At 65.1% G+C, this 18787-nt stretch overlaps 2 protein-coding genes across 2 annotated transcripts in view; one reads left to right on the plus strand and one right to left on the minus strand.

Annotated features, from left to right (window-relative positions):
• Nucleotides 1–7454, plus strand: part of ABCA3 (ATP binding cassette subfamily A member 3) — a 71632-nt gene extending 64178 nt beyond the window's left edge. The window contains exon 31 of the mRNA XM_075899035.1: nucleotides 1700–7454. Within this exon, the coding sequence (XP_075755150.1) occupies nucleotides 1700–1831 (132 nt within the window). The 3' untranslated portion in view covers nucleotides 1832–7454. The remainder of the gene's footprint in view (nucleotides 1–1699) is intronic.
• Nucleotides 7455–7796: 342 nt separating this feature from the next.
• Nucleotides 7797–18261, minus strand: MCRIP2 (MAPK regulated corepressor interacting protein 2). The gene is made up of 5 exons (XM_075899036.1): nucleotides 18014–18261; nucleotides 17768–17846; nucleotides 10164–10291; nucleotides 8882–8983; nucleotides 7797–8155 (listed from the first exon to the last, which is right to left on the minus strand). The coding sequence occupies exons 1-5, from the start codon at nucleotides 18066–18068 to the stop codon at nucleotides 8085–8087; spliced, it is 435 nt and encodes a 144-aa protein (XP_075755151.1). The 5' UTR covers nucleotides 18069–18261; the 3' UTR covers nucleotides 7797–8084.
• Between the last annotated feature and the right edge of the window lie 526 nt (nucleotides 18262–18787).

Here is an 18787-nt window from a genome sequence, read left to right on the forward strand (position 1 = left end):
CCCCGGGCAGCGCTGGGCCGTGTGTCTGGCTGGGCCGTGGGTACACGCGGTGGCTGTACCACTCCCCCGGGCAGCGCTGGGCCGTGTGTCAGTGGCTGGGCCGTGAGTGCGCTTGGCGGCTGTAACGCTCCCCCGAGCAGCGCGGGGCCGTGTGTCAGTGGCTGGGCCGTGAGTGCGCTTGGCGGCTGTACCGCTCCCCCGGGCGGCGCTGGGCCGTGTGTCAGTGGCTGGGCCGTGGGTGCGCTTGGCGGCTGTACCGCTCCCCTGGACAGCGCTGGGCCGTGTGTCTGGCTGGGCCGTGGGTACACGCGGCGGCTGTACCGCTCCCCCGGGCAGCGCTGGGCCGTGTGTCAGTGGCTGGGCCGTGAGTGCGCTTGGCGGCTGTACCGCTCCCCCGGGCGGCGCTGGGCCGTGTGTCAGTGGCTGGGCCGTGGGTGCGCTTGGCGGCTGTACCGCTCCCCTGGACAGCGCTGGGCCGTGTGTCTGGCTGGGCCGTGGGTACACGCGGCGGCTGTACCGCTCCCCCGGGCAGCGCTGGACCGTGTGTCAGTGGCTGGGCGTGAGCGCGCTTGGCGGCTGTACCGCTCCCCCGGGCAGCGCTGGGCCGTGTGTCAGTGGCTGGGCCGTGAGTGCGCTTGGCGGCTGTACCGCTCCCCCGGGCAGCGCTGGGCCGTGTGTCAGTGGCTGGGCCGTGAGTGCGCTTGGCGGCTGTACCGCTCCCCCGGGCAGCGCTGGGCCGTGTGTCAGTGGCTGGGCCGTGAGTGCGCTTGGCGGCTGTACCGCTCCCCCGGGCAGCGCTTGGCCGTGTGTCAGTGGCTGGGCCGTGGGTGCGCTTGGCGGCTGTACCGCTCCCCCGGGCAGCGCTGGGCCGTGTGTCAGTGGCTGGGCCGTGAGTGCGCTTGGCGGCTGTACCGCTCCCCCGGGCAGCGCTGGGCCGTGTGTCAGTGGCTGGGCCGTGGGTGCGCTTGGCGGCTGTACCGCTCCCCTGGACAGCGCTGGGCCGTGTGTCTGGCTGGGCCGTGGGTACACGCGGCGGCTGTACCGCTCCCCCGGGCAGCGCTGGGCCGTGTGTCAGTGGCTGGGCCGTGAGTGCGCTTGGCGGCTGTACCGCTCCCCCGGGCGGCGCTGGGCCGTGTGTCAGTGGCTGGGCCGTGGGTGCGCTTGGCGGCTGTACCGCTCCCCTGGACAGCGCTGGGCCGTGTGTCTGGCTGGGCCGTGGGTACACGCGGCGGCTGTACCGCTCCCCCGGGCAGCGCTGGACCGTGTGTCAGTGGCTGGGCGTGAGCGCGCTTGGCGGCTGTACCGCTCCCCCGGGCAGCGCTGGGCCGTGTGTCAGTGGCTGGGCCGTGAGTGCGCTTGGCGGCTGTACCGCTCCCCCGGGCAGCGCTGGGCCGTGTGTCAGTGGCTGGGCCGTGAGTGCGCTTGGCGGCTGTACCGCTCCCCCGGGCAGCGCTGGGCCGTGTGTCAGTGGCTGGGCCGTGAGTGCGCTTGGCGGCTGTACCGCTCCCCCGGGCAGCGCTGGGCCGTGTGTCAGTGGCTGGGCCGTGAGTGCGCTTGGCGGCTGTACCGCTCCCCCGGGCAGCGCTGGGCCGTGTGTCAGTGGCTGGTCCTGGGTGCGCTTGGCGGCTGTACCGCTCCCCCGGGCAGCGCTGGGCCGTGTGTCATGGCATCCCCAGCTTGTTGTTTGTGCCTCCCTCAGGTCTTCGGGGCGCTGGAGAGGGCCAAGGAGAAGTTCCGCGTGGAGGATTACTCCGTCAGCCAGATCTCCCTGGAGCAGGTCTTCATGAGCTTCACCCGCTTCCAGCACTGCGCGGAGGAGCGCGGGAAGTGAGCGGAGCCGGCTGCTGGGACTCAGCTGCCGCCGAGGCCCCGCGGCGCGAGACAGTAATTCAAACGATGGCGTGTGTCGTCAGTACGGTGTCGGTGTCGGGACGGGGGCTGTCTGCTCCTCGCGCTGGGATCGCACGGGGCGTGTGGCCAGGGTGCGCCGGACACAGCCCACGGAGACACTTACCACCGGCTGCCTTGCGGGGACACCTCTGAATGCACCTGCCTCTCGCCCCGGCGCTGATCCAGCCAAGAAGGGAAGGGGGCACCGTGGACTCCAGAGCCACTGAGCCGTCTCCTGTGCACCACGCCAGGCCCACGGCTTGCTGCTGCGCTCCATCGAGGGGGGATCCGTGCATGGAAAGATCTGTGTTACCAATCGCTGCCTGCGCGGGTGCCAGAGGCCGTCACTCCTCGGGGTCCCCCCTTTCCACAGACTCGGCAAAAGGCCACCAGCCCGATCGGCGTTTGCAGTTGCCGGCAGAGCCTGCAGGATCGGGCCGGCTGCTTCATTCCGGGCTAGCTGCAGCACCCGCCAGTTCGCGTCCCGGCTGAGATGGGGGGCTCTCCCGCCGCGGCTCCAGAGGGCCCCTCACTCCTGTGCCACGTCCCTGCACAGGCCCAAGACCCCGGCTCGGGCCCTGCATGGGACGCGTGTTCTGTCGGGCTCGCTGGGGTCTAAGGGGACTCGCATGTAGCTTAGAGCCAGCTCCTCGCGGGATTGGCTGGGGACGCTCCTCCGGGTGCTGAGACGCAAATGGCCCATGGACGCTCCCAGCCTGCAAACAAACCTTCCGTCCATTCCTGCGGGGCCAGCGCTGCTGAGAGGAAGAGCTGGGCCCTGCCTCGCGCTGAGCCTGGCCCGGTGCCCCCGGCGAGAGCCGCGCTCCGTGTGGGGCGGGCGCAGCTCTCGGACACGACCGTCCTCGTCACAGACCGTCCCGCCTGGCCCAAGGTTGCTGCGGGGCTGCACGTGTGTCCTTCTCGGCCGGCTTTTCGGAAGTGGGGAAGCCAGCGTTCCGAAGTCCTGGAATAAACGCCAGCCGTGCCTGCACTAGGAGCACAGCTCGCGGCGCACGAGCACCTGGGCTCCAGAGCAGCAGCCGGGTGGGCTGTGGGGAGAGCCCTGGGCACTGCGCCGCAGGCAGCTTTCTCCTGCAGAGCTGCCCCAAGGGCTGGGTCTGGCCCCTGGGTGTTGGCCACAGTGAGACGCTGCTGGGCGTGGCTGGGGAGAGCCCTCCCCGGGGCAGTGGGATCCCATCCCCGCCCGTCTGCCAATGCACACGCCCCACATGCAGGCCGCCGATCCCAGCAAGGGCTCCCTGCCACCCCGCTCCCCCCGGGCACCCCTCAGCACTGAGCCCTGCCTATGCTGCCAGCTAGTTCACCAAAGCCCCCGAGGCCCGGGACGTGCCCGCGGAAGGGGCAATGCGGCCTCTGCCCGAAGGGCTGCCTGGCACCCGCAGACCCCTGTGCTTCCCGCCGCCAGCCCGGCGCGCTCCTCCGTGCAATGCGAGGCGGGGCTCTGTCTCCCATTGCTGCCGGGAGAGGAGGCGCCTGTAACCCAGCAGCAGTCCGGGCGCCACGCTGGGCCTGGCCTGGAGCTGCTCTGGGTCACGTGCTCCAGTTGCTGGGAGCAGCGGGGAACCAAGCCCCCGTCCCAGCCTGTGGGTCATTCGGGCCTCTCGGCTTTGTGCCTGCTGCCAAGGGCCAGCCCCGGCCTGCTCCTGACCGGCCCAGGGGACCGAGGGCTCGGATCCCCGGGCTGGGGCCTGCCACACGCGGTGACGTGTTACTCCCACGGGGTGCCCAGCCCCTGCCCAGCTTGGCGTGACCCAAGTGCCGCTAGCAGAGCGCGGTTGCGGGGCGGTGCTCCCAGGAAGCGGGCAGCCTTCTGATCCCAGTATGCTGCAGTTGCCCCCCCTTGGCCTGCCCTGGGCTCCTCTGTGACCACATGGCCTCAGAGGGGCACCATTGCGCTCCCTGGCATGGTCAGCGCAGGCGGCTCGCATCCCCCCCGTCCTCCCCCCGCCCGAACCCGCTCCTGTGGCGGGCGAGAGGTGCTGCAGCCGCGGGGAGGCCGTGGGAGCAGCTGGCGATACGTTCAGGGTGTCTCGGTGCTTTCTCCTGGTCTGATTCCCCCGTGGGTGACTAGCTCCCGTCCATGAGCCTGCTCCGGGGTCCGCGCCGAGCGGGTCATTGCACAGCCCCTGTGAGCCAAGGCGGGCCGGGGGCAGCTTGCGTTGGAGCGGGCGTGTCGCTGGGGTCTGAATTGGGTTTTCCTGTAACCAGCCTCTTCCCTAACCCATTACTCCCTGGTGCTGTGCTGAGAACTGCGGCCGCCCTGAGTCGCATTAACAACCTGCAGTGTCCCAGGGCCGCTACGGCGGGGGGTTCAGCCAGGGCCTTGGGGCCAGCTGCCCTGCAGTTGTACCTCTGTGACGCAGGAAGGGCCCACTCCTGCGCTCCGCCGGGCCCACGGGAAAGCGAGTGGAAGCGGCTGGGCCCAGGAAGAAATGGCCGGCCAGCTGGCTGCTGGTGGGGGCGAAGGAGCCCCTGGGCCGGGCTGTGGCTCTGAGCCACGTCAGTTGAAGTGGTCCCAGAGAATTACCCCAGAGCTGACACGCAGTGATACTGCTGTGCCGAGGGCCCCAAGCCAGGCCTGGGCAAAATACAGCCCCCAGGCCGGCTCTCCCTTCCCACGCCGCTGGGTGTGACCCTGGGCACAGTGCGAGCCTCAGGCTGCCTGCCCTGCCCTGCCCCGCCCCGCCCCGCCCCACGTGCCACTCAGAGAAGCTGGCTGCCAACCTGGTTTTCCTGTGAACAGCTGCAAGCTTGGGGGGGGGGGGGAGGAGAGGTCCCACCCCCAGCACAATCTTGCTGCTCCCATTGGCTGGAAACACCAGTGGGCGCTTCCTGTTTTGAAGACCAGGCACCATGCAGCGTACCCTCCCCCCTCGGGCTCGCAGCTGTTCAGATGCACGTGGCCCCGCGGCTGCTGCTCTGAGCCGCCAGGAATCACCCAGGAACGTGTCTCCTTGCCAGGGCCTGCCTCTGGCACCCCCACCCCACAACCCCAAACCCTGTGTCCACCCTCCTGCACACAAACTCCCTCCCACTCTGCACCCAGGCTCCTGCCCCTGCCACCAGCCCCCCCCCCCCCCCCCCCCCCGCTCCCAAATGCCTTACCCCAACATCCCTTCTGCACCCGCCAAACCTCCATACTATCAGGGAAGGGAGTGGCTTTGCCCCTTACCAGCTGCCCCCTCCTGCCCAAAGCTGTGGCTTACTGAGCGTGTGCATCCATCCACCATGGCCCCGGGGCTGCTTTTACTCAACCCTGGCCCCGCTGGAGTAAGCATCTTTGGTCTCCCACCACCCTGCTCCCAGAACAGCCCGTGGGCCCCTGGGGAGCGGAGCTGGGCTGAGGGGCTGTTCTGGGCTCTGCTCGGCGGCTGGGCCGTGGTAGCCGCGTGGAGGGGACGCGCAGGCCGGGAGGAGCCCTGGCCAGAGGCAGCGACAATGCGGCTCATGTAGGAGGGACGTTTCCTGCCAGTGGCGCCTGTTGGCTCGGAGGGCACCAGGCCCGGTGCCCCTTGCGTGGGGCGCCAGCGCAGGGCTCGGGGGGGCTGCCTTGCCCCCGGCCGCATTCGAAAGCCTGCGTTTGCCATGGCCCCCAGCCCAAGCAGAGCAGCAGCGGGGAATCTGGCCCCAGTGCTGTCACCTGTGGGACGGCCTGTGCCAGGCCTGGCTTCGGGGGCTGGGGGCTGCGTTCCCAGCGGGCCCCTGCCTGGTCGGCTGCTCATGACTTCGGCTTTGCAGCCACATGGCCCTGCTTGGCCAGAGCCTGCTCTTGATTGGCTGGGAGTTTAACCCCCCCGCCCATCGCAGCAGGAAACCTCCCCCCCACCCCTGGGACTATTTGTAAGGTGGGGGGGCTGGGCTGTGTCCCCCCACCCCCAGCTGGGTCCAGGGAAGTCAGGTGCAAAACCTGGGCATGCTGCAGCACCCTCTGCACCCCAGCTTCCCGGGCCTGCACCCCCGGCAGCTCTGGCCTTCAGAGCTCCAGGAACTGGAGTCTCCCTTCAGACCGGTTCAGCAACGGGCTGGTGCAATCAACATCGCTGTCCTTGGCAGGGACGCCGGCCTGCAACCCTGGTGCCTGCTTCGGGCTACATCCCAGACGCAGCCTGCCTGGAAGGGAAGGGAAGGGGTCACTCCCGTTAGCTCAGCTCCCTCCAGCCGGGGTGGCAGGGAACCGGAGCTCAAGCCTCCTTTTGGGTCACCTGCTGGCCTGGGGGAGGGGTTCCTGGTAAAGGTGCTGCACTTTAAATTCAATATTTACAGAAACTACTGTCACCACCTTTTCCTTACGAATCCGGCCAGCAGCCAGGTGTGTGCTACGGCCAGCCCGGCCTGCCCCACTTGCTGGGGGGAGGCGGTAGCCTCCAACTACAGGGGAGGGAGGGGCAAATTTAGGAGCAGCTAGGGGAACCGTCTCTAAGATAAACACTAATCTGTGCTCCGTTTGCGCGAGTCTGGCCGCCAGGACTCCTGCCGTGAGCGCAAGGCCCACTGCCCGGCGGAGGTAGCTTCCTCCTCCCCTGGCTTCAAGCAAGGCCAGGCCGTGGTGGTGCCCGGAACGGGAAAGTGCCCCGTTTGCTGCATTCCTCGTTCTGGCTGGGGACTGCGGGGGCAGATGAACCTGGATCTGCCCCAGCTGGGGCTGCAGTGCCCACGGAGAGGCGCTTCTCACCTGGCCCCAAGTTACTGCAGTCAGGGCTGGGAGTCCTCTCTCCCTGGGGCAGCCTGCGCCCGACCCCCCCTCCCAGAGCACTGATTTCGATGCAGTAAGCCCCTTACCAATCAGTCACTGCAGGAAGGACCTGAGCCAGGCTGGGCCCGTCTAGTAGGAACTAAACCCTTCCCCTGGGCCGCTCCAAACGACCTTGGGAAGCGGTTTCTGCCAGAGTGAAATTGGGCTGGAGCCGGTCACGGCCTGATTAAGGGTTTTGGGGGCTCGTGCTGCTGCCATTCCTGGGACAGGGTGCCCCCCCCACTCTGAACTGCCTTCGAAAGCCAGGCGCGATGGCCCAGCGCCACTGGCGAGGGGATTCCCTGGGGGTGCCAGGCCCAGCAGCCGGCTGGCACAACCGGAGTCGGCTGGGGGGTTGGAGTGGAGGGGCGTGTGCTGTGTTTGTGTCAGTGCTTGGCAGGATCCGCCCTGGGCCGGTGCCCTGGTTTCTCCTGCTTCGTTCTTAGCGCGCCTGATTCTGCAGAGACTGGGCTGCTGCTCCGTGTGCGCGGCCCCGTGCTGGATCTGCTCCCAGGGCACAGGGTTACCGTGGCCTGGGGCCCTGGCCTGTCTGGAAAAGGGGATCCCACACTGGGAACTAAGCCCACGTGTCCGTTTCCTGCCTGGCGCGCTCAGCCGTTCTTGTGCTCTGGGTCTGTGGTTGTGGGCTGCCCAGCGAGCGGCCGTGGGGGAGGGAGAGGCCGGCCCTGGGCCACTGGGAGGGCTTGTGGCTTTTGGACAGCTGTGTACGCGGGGGGAGGGGCTGTGTGCGTGGTGGGCAGCTGCAATGGTGAAGTGTGTCCTTCGAAATAAACTGGATTTTCCTACCCGGGCCTCCGCCCGTTACTTGTCTGGGGGCCCTGCAAGCGACTGGCCAGGCGGCGGGCTGCCCCCCTGCTGCGCGCCAGCTCTGCAGCTCCCATGGGCCAGGAACCGCAGGCTGGGGGAGAAGGGGGCCTTGCAGGACCAGCCTCTTTTTGTGCTTTGAACCCTGCTCCCCCCACTGGGAATCGGGGGGCACCAGCTGCAAAGGGGGAGGCCTCAGGCACCCCCATATCCTGACCCGGTAGCCCCCTCCCATTCCCCCCAGAACCAGCAGCTTTGTGGAAGGTCGGGGCTGTCGCCCAGCTCGGGCTGCCCGCAAAGCCCCCAGGCAGAGCCAGCTCCCCCCACGGGCAGTTTCAGCTCTTTATTGCAGCAAGGTCCTGGCCACGGCGAGCCGGGGAGTCACGCCCCTCCCCCCGCCGCAGGGGCTCGCCCGGCCCCCAGAGTTCACGTGGCTGAGCGCTGGCACTTAAGGGGTCCCAGGCGGGCCGGGGAGCTGCCGTCCTGCCCTGTGTAGGCAGGGGGCCGTGGGCGACGTGGCGGAGCCGTGGTCCATTTCCGGGGCGGCCCCTCGGCTGCGCTTGTTCTAGGCCCCGTTTCTTTCGCTTCGTTTTCTCCGGCCCCGCGGCTGGCGTGTTCATGAGCCGTTTTCAATTGCGGCGAGAAACTGCTGCGCCCACCACTCCTCCAGGTCGATCGGCACGAAATCTGCACGAGGAGAGGGAGACTGGCCCAGACTGCGCGAGACGGGAGCCTGGCAGCGCTCACGGGGATGGCTGGGTGTTCCCCCACCCACACGGGGGGACATTGGACTGCAGGCAAAAGGCTCCGCCCTCCCCCCACTGCCTGCTTGAGTGGAGGGGGGAAGAATTTCCATGCCCAGCAGCCACCTGGAGCCACGTGGCCAGGCTGCCACGTGTGGTATTTTGGCAGGAGAGGAGCATCTCCCGGGGAGCTCTGTGCCCCAAGGCTGCTGCCAAGAGAACCCCGGCCTTCCCCAGGGACAGCTGGGGCTCGTGAGTGAGCAGGCCAGGAGCAGTCACACATGGCTGGTGACTCAGAAGGGGGCGCTCTTCCCAGAGCCAGAACTGGCCCAGGCCCCTGGCACTCCCAGGTGCTCAGCTGGAAGAGGTGCTGTGCTTCAGCAGAGCCACAGAAGGGAGCCCCGGGTGACTGGCCCCAGGGCCCTTCTCTCCAGGACAGGAGACAGGCTCTGGGGTAACAACGTGCTGCCCCTGACTATGGGTCCCGTGTTCTGGGACTCCCACCGAGGCTGGGGCTGCTGCTGTCAGCGTGCTAGCTGGGGTCCTGCTGCCTCGCCCTAGGAAAGGGCCAGCGCTGCACTGGTCCCCAGGAAGGCAGCCCGGCCCATCGTCCAGCGCCGCCGCCCACCGAGGTGAGCAGGGCCCCTGCAGGGGGCGCCAGGACACTCACTTGTCAGTGTGGGGCTGGGAGTTTTCTCGGCGTACTGCACCGGGCCACGCCCACTCTCCCCGGGCCGGCTGCCCTCCAGCTCCTGTTCCACCTGCTGCCAGGCTAGGAGGAGAGCGCAGGGGTCAGCAGGGGCCGGCCCTCTGGCTAGTCCAGTGCCAGCTGTTGTACACTCCATCCCCCCGCGCTCCCCGCTTTCCCAGCCCCCGCCCACCTCTGCCCAGGGCCAGAAGGTGCAGCTGCAGTGGCATGTTGCAGTTAAGCCCCCGGCAGCCTGTGAGAGCCCTGCCGCCCGAGAGCGCCCAGGCTCGGCACCAGGAGGGGAGACACCCCTGGGCTGCGCTGGCCCCGCACCACAGAGACGCACGCCAGAGGGACCCGCTCACTGGCCCTGGGATGGGGCAACAGAGCCCTGGCCCCCCACGCCCAACTCCTGGGTAACGCAGGCCCGAGAGCCGCCGGGCCTGGAACCTTCGGTGCTGGAGCCCTCCCCGCCACCTACACCTTGCTCCCGATTCCTGGCTCCGCTTGGCTCTTTGCTGGGCTGAGGAGCCAGGACGAGTCCCCATTCCTCACTGTGATCATCACTCAGCTCAGCGCAGGAGACTCGCAGCCCCGGCTCGACAGGACAGGGCCCTGGCCCTTTCCCCCTCCCATGGCGCATCTCTGACCCCGCCAAGCCATCAGCCTCCTGCCTCGGCTGCAGGTCCCAGGGCTGGGCGCAGGCTCCCGGCGGTGCCCCCAGAGGTAGCATCCCCTCTGCACCCACGCGAGTCCCTGTCCACGCCCCCCTGGAGGGCATTAGCCTACGAGCCGCAGCGTCGTGGGCAGCTGATTCTCTGCCAGGACCCCAAGCCCCACCCGGAGACGCTGCTCCAGGACATTGGGATCCACGCCCCCTGGCGTGGCACAGAGTGGCTGTTTGCCAGAGGATGAGAGCAGGGCCAGGTCACAGAACAGGATCCTTACCCCGGGGAAGCACCTCCAGCACCGGACACCTGTGTCCCCCCCACTCCATTATAACCCCTGGCACCGTGACACCCCGTGAGTTTTGGGATTACAAGGGGTGCCCCTCTTTCTGTGAACTAGCCAGACCTGCCTGTCAGTGTTCCTTGCAAGCTGGGTGCTTCTGCAGCCGCCCAGCTGATGAGCAGAGCGCCCACAGGCAGGCTTGTCTCTCCTGGGGGTGCACATTGGCACATGCCTCAGTGCATATAGAAAAGTGTATTCTGTACATACGTAGAAAAGCTTAGCGGGACCATTGCAGCCTATGGGGGCCTCTCACCTTCGTAGACAAAGCGGACGTTCTCCTCGTGGGCCAGTGTGTAGCTCTCCTCGTGGGCTGCCGTGGGCTGGGCCGTCACTGGGGGCTTCTTGCCATTCACTCTGTTAAACACGAGTTTGGGAGTCGGGCTGCGGAAACAGAGATCAGATAAGGTCAGAGCCCAAAGGGCAGAGCTCTCTGCAGCCAGCGCCAGCCAGCGGGCGTGATGAGCGGAAGTGGATCTTGTAGCTGAGACTGGGAGTCCGGGCAGCTGGTCTAAAGCCAGGGTCTCAAACTCGATTGATCTTGGTCCCATCCTCACATCCTCCTAGTGGGCCAGCGGGCACCCCCTCTGGCAGGGCTCTGTGGGGGTGTCTCCATGTGCTTCCCCCCATATGTCCACCAGCCCCACCTGCCAGCCCATGCATCCCCCTCCACGTGTCCCCCAGCCACGCCTGCCAGCCCATGCGTCCCCCCCATGTGTCCCCAGCCCTGCCTGCTGCCGCCAGTTGATTTAACTCTAGGGCTGCGAATGGGTTAACTGGCAGCCCCAGGGCCAGGCCCCCTGCACTGTGGGTGGAGGGGGACGTAACCAGTTAAGTGTAATGTTTAATCAGTGAATTGATTAAATGGGATCGTACATCCCTGTGTAACACTCCCCCAGCGCGGCCCTGGTGCAACCACCAGTAGCACCGTGGGGCTAGAGCAGCTTCCGGCTGTTCGTTCTGCACCATCAACGTGTCCCTGTGGCCGGGGGAGGCGTGTCCCTAAGACAGTGCAGCACGGCCCCCGGGCCCTGTGGCCGCCCATGGCTGGGATCCCCCCCCACCCCCCCACGTCAGAGCCCCTGCCCCTCGCTTGTTGGAGCAGCAGCAGCAGGCGTGGGGCACTGGGCGTCACCAGCCTGCAGAGGGAGCCCAGGGGCAAAGTGTCACATCTGTGGGTGCCACTGAAACATTCTCCTCCCTGGGCGGGTTAGGAAAGCCCAGGCCAGCCGTGGCTCCCTGCGCCGTGGCTGCAGACACAGCCCCCCCCCCTCGGGGGGGAGAACGGAGGCGTTGTACTCGGAGGCCGACTCTGCACTAACACGTTAGACCCAGCTGCATCGCCAGGGTGCGTGACCCGCCCCCACGCAGACAGACCGAGGCGGCCGAAAGAATTCTCCAGCACCGGGGGAGCCCTGGCCCTCCGCGTGCGCTCCCAAGGAGGTGAGCATTTGACGCGGGCGGGGCTGGAGGAAAGGGTGCCGGAGGGACCCCCGGGAAAGCCCCGATTTGAGTGACTTACAGCTCTGCCAACCCACAAGCGGATTAGGCAGAAACGTCCCATGCTGAGCCTGCCGGAGGCTGGTGCTTTGGGGGAGAAATCAGCCCCATTAGTTCTCATGGGTCCAGGGAAAAGTTAAAAACTCACGGCCTTTTCTTTGAAGGGGCTTCGCTGGGCCCACAGCCTCGGGGAGCCATGGTGCCCTGGCGGAGAGAGGAAGCCGTGTGATTTCAGTGCAGCTCTGGGGTGGGCACAGACTGGGGCAAAAGGGCTGGGCCGGGAGAGAGGGGCTAGATATGGGGGGGCAGGGGCAGAAAGGAAACAGGAATTGGGAGGGGGGCTGGTTGGACACTGAGGTGGGGGGAGGGGCAAGAGTATGAGGACACAGCTCTTACGAGGGCCTGGAGTGCGGGGCAGAACTGGGCCAAGGAAGCAGGCTGTGGGGAGAACCCGGAGCTTGGAGGAGAAGCCGAGGGAGGGGTGAGCTGCAGATCCGACCAGGAACCGAGATGGGGAGACTAGGAGGTGCCGGGCAAGGAGTCTGGGGGGGGGGCACTGTGGACGAGGAGGCATACTGGGGGAATGGGCAGAAGAGCCTGAGCCCCCCAAAGTCCCCTCCAAAGCCTGGAGTAAAATCCATGCTGAGTCTCAATTCCTAGGCTAGGAGCCAAGTTCTGTGACGCCCCCAGCAAAGTGCCCTGTACCATACTGCTTTAGTGCTGCACTCATGGAGCGGATAACAACCTCCCACTGCCATCGGTAACCTCATTGGCCTCAGATCATTCTAGACTCGCCAAGCCTGCGGATCTAGTGGCTTGATGCCCCTTGATGGGATTTCTGGGGACAGATCAGTTTGACTTTTGTAAAAACCAATGGAGTTACATGCAGACACGCTCTGTTACAAGAGCATAAAGGCTGCTGTGTCATGCAGTCAGAAGACAGGACACACCAGAATTGCCCAAGCAACTTTAATTGGGCCCTTTTGTGTGTCTGCATTACGGTACAGTCTTGCATTACATGGTCACATGCTACTTTTCCACATCGGGCAGGCCTGGAAAAGGGAGGGCTAAGTTTGGGCAACGGGTCTGAATCTGGAGTAGATGCATCAGTGCAAACCTCACTTCACACACATGCACCACCTGTGCAAGAAGGGACTAAGCCAGCTGAGACACTAGAATTCACTGGTTAATTTGATGGAAACCCCCAACTCCCAAAAACCCCTCATTTTGCAAAATTTTCCGACAGGAAAGTAACAATATTTCATTTCATTTCAGGCCTGGTCAACTCAGACAAACATTTCTGTGTTGAACAGAATCAAAGTTTTTCAAGTCTATGTAACATTAATGTATTATCCTCTTGAGCTACCGTAGTGTCTCATGGGAAATGTAGTTTGGATGCCTCATGCTACCATTCTTCTCTACTGAGCGGTATCTCTGCCTGGACTACGTCTCCCAGGAGACATTGCGCCAGTCCCTCTTCTTAAACCAATGCAGGAGGGCCCCCATGAGTCATCTCCCACAGTGCCCTGGGGTCAGGTGTAGGCCAGCTGGGGATCACAGCCCCAAAGACCGAACAGCTCACAAGGCATTTGAGCAAACTGAAGCATTTCAATTTGGGACGGTGAAAACAGAAACATTTAAGTGAAACCTTTTCAAAATTCCCTTTTCTGCCAAAAATCTCCATGTTTCAGTTTTCATCCTGATTGGCGACAAAACCAAAATTTGAAGTAGGATGGGGCGGACATTCCAACTTCAGCCAGCTCTCAGAGCCCCTTCTGAATCTAGAAACTCCACCGTCCTCGGGACCTGAGCTAGTGATGTGAAGGCTTGGACCTGCCCTGCCACCGCCTCAGACCGTGCTGGAGATACTCTCTGACCAAGCCTCACAAACGACGGCTAGTCTGGTCTTGGCATCACCATCTGCCCCGGCAGCCACGCCCCTGCCTGGATGGAACTGCAGTGCAATAGCCACCCACGCCACGCGATCCAGTGACAGGGCCTGCCGCACGCCCAAGGGACGTTCTATTCTGAAGAACATTCCTCGCCGAGTGACCGGTCCGGCCCGGGTGGTAAATAAGTGACTTGCCATTTGAAAGGCAGTAAAAGTTTAACGAGTAGATTGTCAGCGTTGTTCACATGTTAAACTAAGGGGGGACGGAGCGTGGCCTTTTCTTGCTTGTTCCTGGGGATGAAGAAAAATGGCCAGAAAGATGTGCTGGGACTATCAGAGGTTTCCCCTCCCCGCCATCTGCATGAATTTCACATTAGACACCAAGGTCTTGTCTGCCATGGCAGATTCCAGCGCTAGCTCGAGATGTACTAGGATTGTGATGCTGAAAGCAGCAAAGACATGAAAACTGATTAACAGAGAGGGAAAGGCTACGGAAAGCTGCTTCTTTTAACTCGTAGTAGCACCTCCAGCCCTTCAGTTAAGAACTTCCCATCCACAGTATGGTCCCAACCGAGGAGTCCTCCAGCAAAATCAAGAGACTGACATTCCTGATGTTTCTCAATAACCACCAAGATCAAACCTTTCCAACCCTCCTCTGTATGCCCTCAAAAGCCCACCAGAGAGGTGTAGAGACAGGTCATCTCGACGGGAGAATCCTGTGGCTTGGAGTCACGACGAAGTCTGCTCCTAACAAGGAACAGCCTTTCATGGCTAATGACAGCTGTGGTTTGTTTAACAGGCTCTAAGGGAAATGAGGTTTTAAGTGGTTAAATCCAAGAATCATCTACTTCCACCGCAGCCGCATGAACAAAGCGCAAAGCTGTTTCCTTGGCCAGAAGACAGTGCTAATAAATATTAACAACAAGCACCCTGCAGAGCTATGGGAAGGTTTGCATCCCTCTCTGCAGCCATTCAGCGAGAACAGGGGCGGTTTGTGTGTCCTGGTCAAAAGGTGTATGTTAAGAAGGTGCCTGGGAGCTGAATTCACCAGGTGCAGCTCAGTGCCGTGCTCGGAAGTGCCAAGGGCAATTACAGACCCTTCCGCAGATTCCAGTGGAGGCTGGATTAGACACATGGCCAGTCCTCCAGTGAAGTCAGCCCCCATGGCTGGCAGCAGCACTGGGGTACGCTCCACCTGGAAAGAGGTGCAGGGCAGCCAACCTGTCATTGTAATCAGTGGGCTGGACAGCGGCAGGAACTCGCCCAATCGTCGCCCAGCTCGCTTGCCTGCTGCGCTTCCATTGGTTACAATGCTTTAAGGGAACCGCATTACACGGTCTGCAGAAGCAGTCGTGGCAGTGCCCAAAGCGGGAGGTTTTCTAGGCAGGATGGGGGCTTTCTAGGTAGGACAGCCCTCTAGATCCAATTACGCCCACCACCCACATGATGGAAGAACAGATACAAACCAGCGCTGGTGGCAGCCTGGCTCTGACTCACACACCCCCATCGCCTTCCCTCGCGCTACTGTCTCATGCAGGCCGTGACCACGGTGGGGTTACGCCACTGAACGGGAGGAAGTTCCCGCTAGATTGGTGGCGCTCCAGTGGGGCCTGCGCACGTCTTGCACATGGCCATGGACTCCCTCCCAGCAAGGAGCCTGCACTGGTGCTTCAGACCCGCAGCCCCTCCGCCCCCCAAGGTCAGAGCACCAGTGCCAGCTTCCTGCTGCGAGGGGGCAGACCCGGCTTGCGGAGGCAGGAAATGGCTCCGCAGGAAACTGCTTGCCCAGCGGCTTTCCCCGCTGCTCCCACTGGCCAGAACCCTGCTGTTTATAAACGGGAAAACGGACGATTTCAGTCGTTCACTGTTTGACAAACAGCATGTGACCGTGTAATTAAAGGCCAGTCTAGTAATGCCGAGTTAAGGCTGCGTGTACACCAGCCGTGTGGCAACTTCCCGCGCTCAGCCGCAAAGGGCTGTCTTAGTGCGTTTTGCTGCATGGACTTTTGAGTGATCGGAGGGGGGAGTCCCTGCTGGAAGGGCCTGGGAAGAAGGGGCTCGGGGGAGGGGTCCGACCGGTGACAGGGAGGCCACGCAGCAAACAGGCTGGGAAGCTCTAAACAAACTTTCATCCCAGCTGTAGGCACCATTTCCTGCTGGTCATTTCCTGCCTGGTAGGGTTCGGGGTAGAGCCCTACCCCTCTACTGCTACCCCCAGCTCAGTTTTTGCAGAAATGAATGTGGAGACACATTTTGTATCCAGAACCCTCCAGTCTGCAGCTGTCCACGGGTCCACGCAGATGTTAGAGCTGGTCCGCCACTTGCTTTTGGGGATACAGATGTTGTATCCAGGCAGGGCTCTAGACACGTGCAGCGTGGCATACATGAATGCACATGAGTGAGCCAGCAGGGGGCGCAAAGCAGCCCTGCCAGCCCAGCTGACATCCACGGAGCTGCACGTGGCTCTAGCCAGGTGGATCTGATGACATGGTGAGGGCGGGATTCCACTTTGCCCTTCGCTATGCTCCTGGAGTGGACAGCGGGCAGGTCAGGACGTGGGCAGGGACCGTGGCTTCAGCCCTCCGGCCCCTGCACCAGATCCAGCCTGGCTTTCTAGCTATGGGGTCTTAGTGCCACAGGCTGCTCTGATCTCCCCCCCCCTTCTCCCACCGGGCTGGGAAACGCAACCCTTCCTACTGCAGGCAGGGGCCTGGGTGGGCCAGGGGCTGTCCTAGCGCCCCTCCAATACCCCTGCCTTGGCTACTGCACGTCCGAGGGCTGGAGGCCTCCTTATCAGCAGGCCCACCGCCGGGTGCAATTCCTTAGTGTCAGGCTGTGCTATCTGGGAAAGAACAGGCCGGGGGGGGGAACCTGAGCCTGTAGTGGCTCATCTGAACCAGGCCACAAACAGTATTTGTTCCTCCCACACACACACACTGGAGAGCACAGAAGTTTGGGAAGAGCCCCCCCCGCAGCCTGGGATTGAGCCCTGGGTGACACTAGCCCCAGGTAAGTCAATGGGAGCTCTGCCGGGGGGGGGGGGGGGGGGGGGCGCGGGCCTTTCGCAAGGTCACAGCCACTTCGTTCCCGTGAATTGCCCTGGGTGGTGCACCGCAAAGGCCACGCTGCTGCCCCCCCGAGCGGAGCCGGCCCCACAGCTCCCGCCCTGTGCGCGCTGGCTCTGCCACTGATCTCCTGGGGCCAAGATCCCAGGCTCGCGCGGACACAGAAACACGGGGCTGTTCAGGGCCCTGACTGCCCACCTCCAGGCCCCAATAGCCCCGTGGGGGTTTGGCGCGGCAGGGGCCAGACGTTTGGGGCCCATGGCTCCTTCCCCGGGCCAGGGCAGCAGGAGACACTGGGTTCAGCAGATGCCCCCTGAGCAGCTGGCTCACCTTCGGGCATCCCTGCCTGTACTTTGGCACACCCTGCCCCTCCCGCCCCGGGGAGCGCGTGCGCCTGTACACTGGGGCAAAGGCTAATTCTGGGCGGTGGTGGGGGTGGGGGCCTCTGGCTGCCAGTGTGCCTGATGTGGCTGCAGAGCCATCCCGCCGCCCCAGGCCCTATGCTTTGGGGGCCCTGCAGCAGTGGCCTCAGCCAGCCTGTGGCCTAGAGACCAGGGCATTAGGGAGTCCTGGTGCAGTGGTAGCAGCAGGGGTCACCCCAAACAGGGCAGGAGCCGGAGCAACCTGCTCCCCACACCCGCTGTGCTGCCCTCTCCAGCCTGCGTTGGCAGGGAGCAGGGCACCCCACCCCCTGCATGGTAAGGGGGGAGGGGCAGGTCTTGGGGAGCGGCGTGGGGGAGGGTCTGCAGCAGGGGAAGGAGAAGTTTGCCCCCCAATGGCCCAGGCATGGGAGGTTTGCCCCAGCCCTGTGTCCCTCTCCCCTAGAATGGCCCTGGCTGGCTGGCACCCCTTGGCCCATCAGGTCCTCCCCCCCCCAGCTCAGTCCCTCTCCTCCAGGCCCCCCAGCTCTATGCAGTCACCCCAAATACTCTAACTCGCCCCCAGATCCGTGCACTGCCCCCCACGTGCTACAGGCCCTGTCCCCCCCCCCAGATCCGTGCACTGCCCCCCACGTGCTACAGGCCCTGTCCCCCCCCCAGATCCGTGCACTGCCCCCCACGTGCTCCAGGCCCCTGCCCCGCCCCCCAGCTCCGTGCACTGCCCCTCCCCCACCCCATGTGCTCCATGACCCCTGCCCCACCCCCCGGCTCCAGCACCCGGCCCCGGCTCCCTGTCCTGCCTGGGTCCCTCTGCCCGCCCGGCGAGGCAGCGATCGGGTCCGGGGTTGAGTCTCCTGTTGGCCTCCACCCCCTTCCCCGCCCCTCCGCCTGCTCCCGAGCCATGTGGCAAGGACAAGCCGGGTAACCTCTGCCCAAGGTCACCCCTCCCCCGCCGCCGGGTCCCCGGGCTGGAGCCGGAGCCGGGCGCGCGGGGGGCCCGGTGCCCCGGCCCACGACCGCTCACCTCGAGGGGGACCAGGCGCTGGGCGGCGGCTGCCGGCCCTTCAGCTCCGCCGCCTTGTTCTCCACCTGCTGCGTGGGACCTGCGGGCACAGAGCGGGTCAGGCTGCGGCGCCCCCTCTCCCCGGCGCCCCGCAGCCGCCAGGGCGCGCAGCCGAGCCGGGGGCCCCAGGCGCAGAGCCGGGGGGCGCGGGCCCCGCAGGGCAAGAACCGGGGCGCAGCCCCCCGCCCGAGAAGCAGCCGGCCCCACCTGTCCGCCTCTGCGTGGCGAGCTTGCTAGGTCCCTTGGCGAGCGTGTACATCATGCGCCCGCGGCTCCAGCTGCGCCTGGCAGGGCTGCAGCCCGGCCCCGACCGACCGACCGACCGGCCCCGCCGCCTGTTGCAAAACTCCGCGAGCCGCCCGCGCCTCTGGCTGGGGGCAGCGGCGCCTCCCCGCTCCGGGCCCCGGGAGCAGCGGCGCGGCTGCAACACGCCCCCCGAGCCTCTTAAAGGCGCAGACGGCGCCTCCGCCTCCTGCCCGGCCCGCAGCGCCGCGGGCTCCCGGGGCGGGGAGTCGGGCCGCCCGCCCCCTGCTCCCTCGGCGTGTGCCGGGCCAGGAAGGCAGGTAACCGCTACGATCTCGGCTCGGCCCCGTGGGGCAGGACCACAGCGCCCGGCCGGGCCTGGGGAGACACGGCAAGCGCCCGGCAGCGACAGCCAGCTGGAGCGAGCCGGCCTGTGGCGACCCCCGGGCCAGAGCAGCCCCTGCCCGGGAAGCCTCCCCCGCTAGGGAGGGGTTAACCCCTTAACCTTGTAGCTCCCTAGGCGGGAAATTGGTCAACAATAGCCGCCGGCACAGAAACCTGCCACCCCCAAGGTGTCTGCAAGGCAGGCCCAGGCCCAGGCTGGACCGCTGGGGATGTGCCCTGGATGTGGGCCGGGAGGTCCCTTGTCAGGGCTGGCCACAAAGTGTCCTCGGGTCAGCGCCTGCAGGTTGTGACGTGCCGGGGGCTTGTCTCTGACCCAGCGCCTTGGTGTGTTGC

Source organism: Pelodiscus sinensis, chromosome 16 (assembly GCF_049634645.1).
Source record: "Pelodiscus sinensis isolate JC-2024 chromosome 16, ASM4963464v1, whole genome shotgun sequence".
NCBI lineage: Eukaryota > Metazoa > Chordata > Testudines > Trionychidae > Pelodiscus > Pelodiscus sinensis.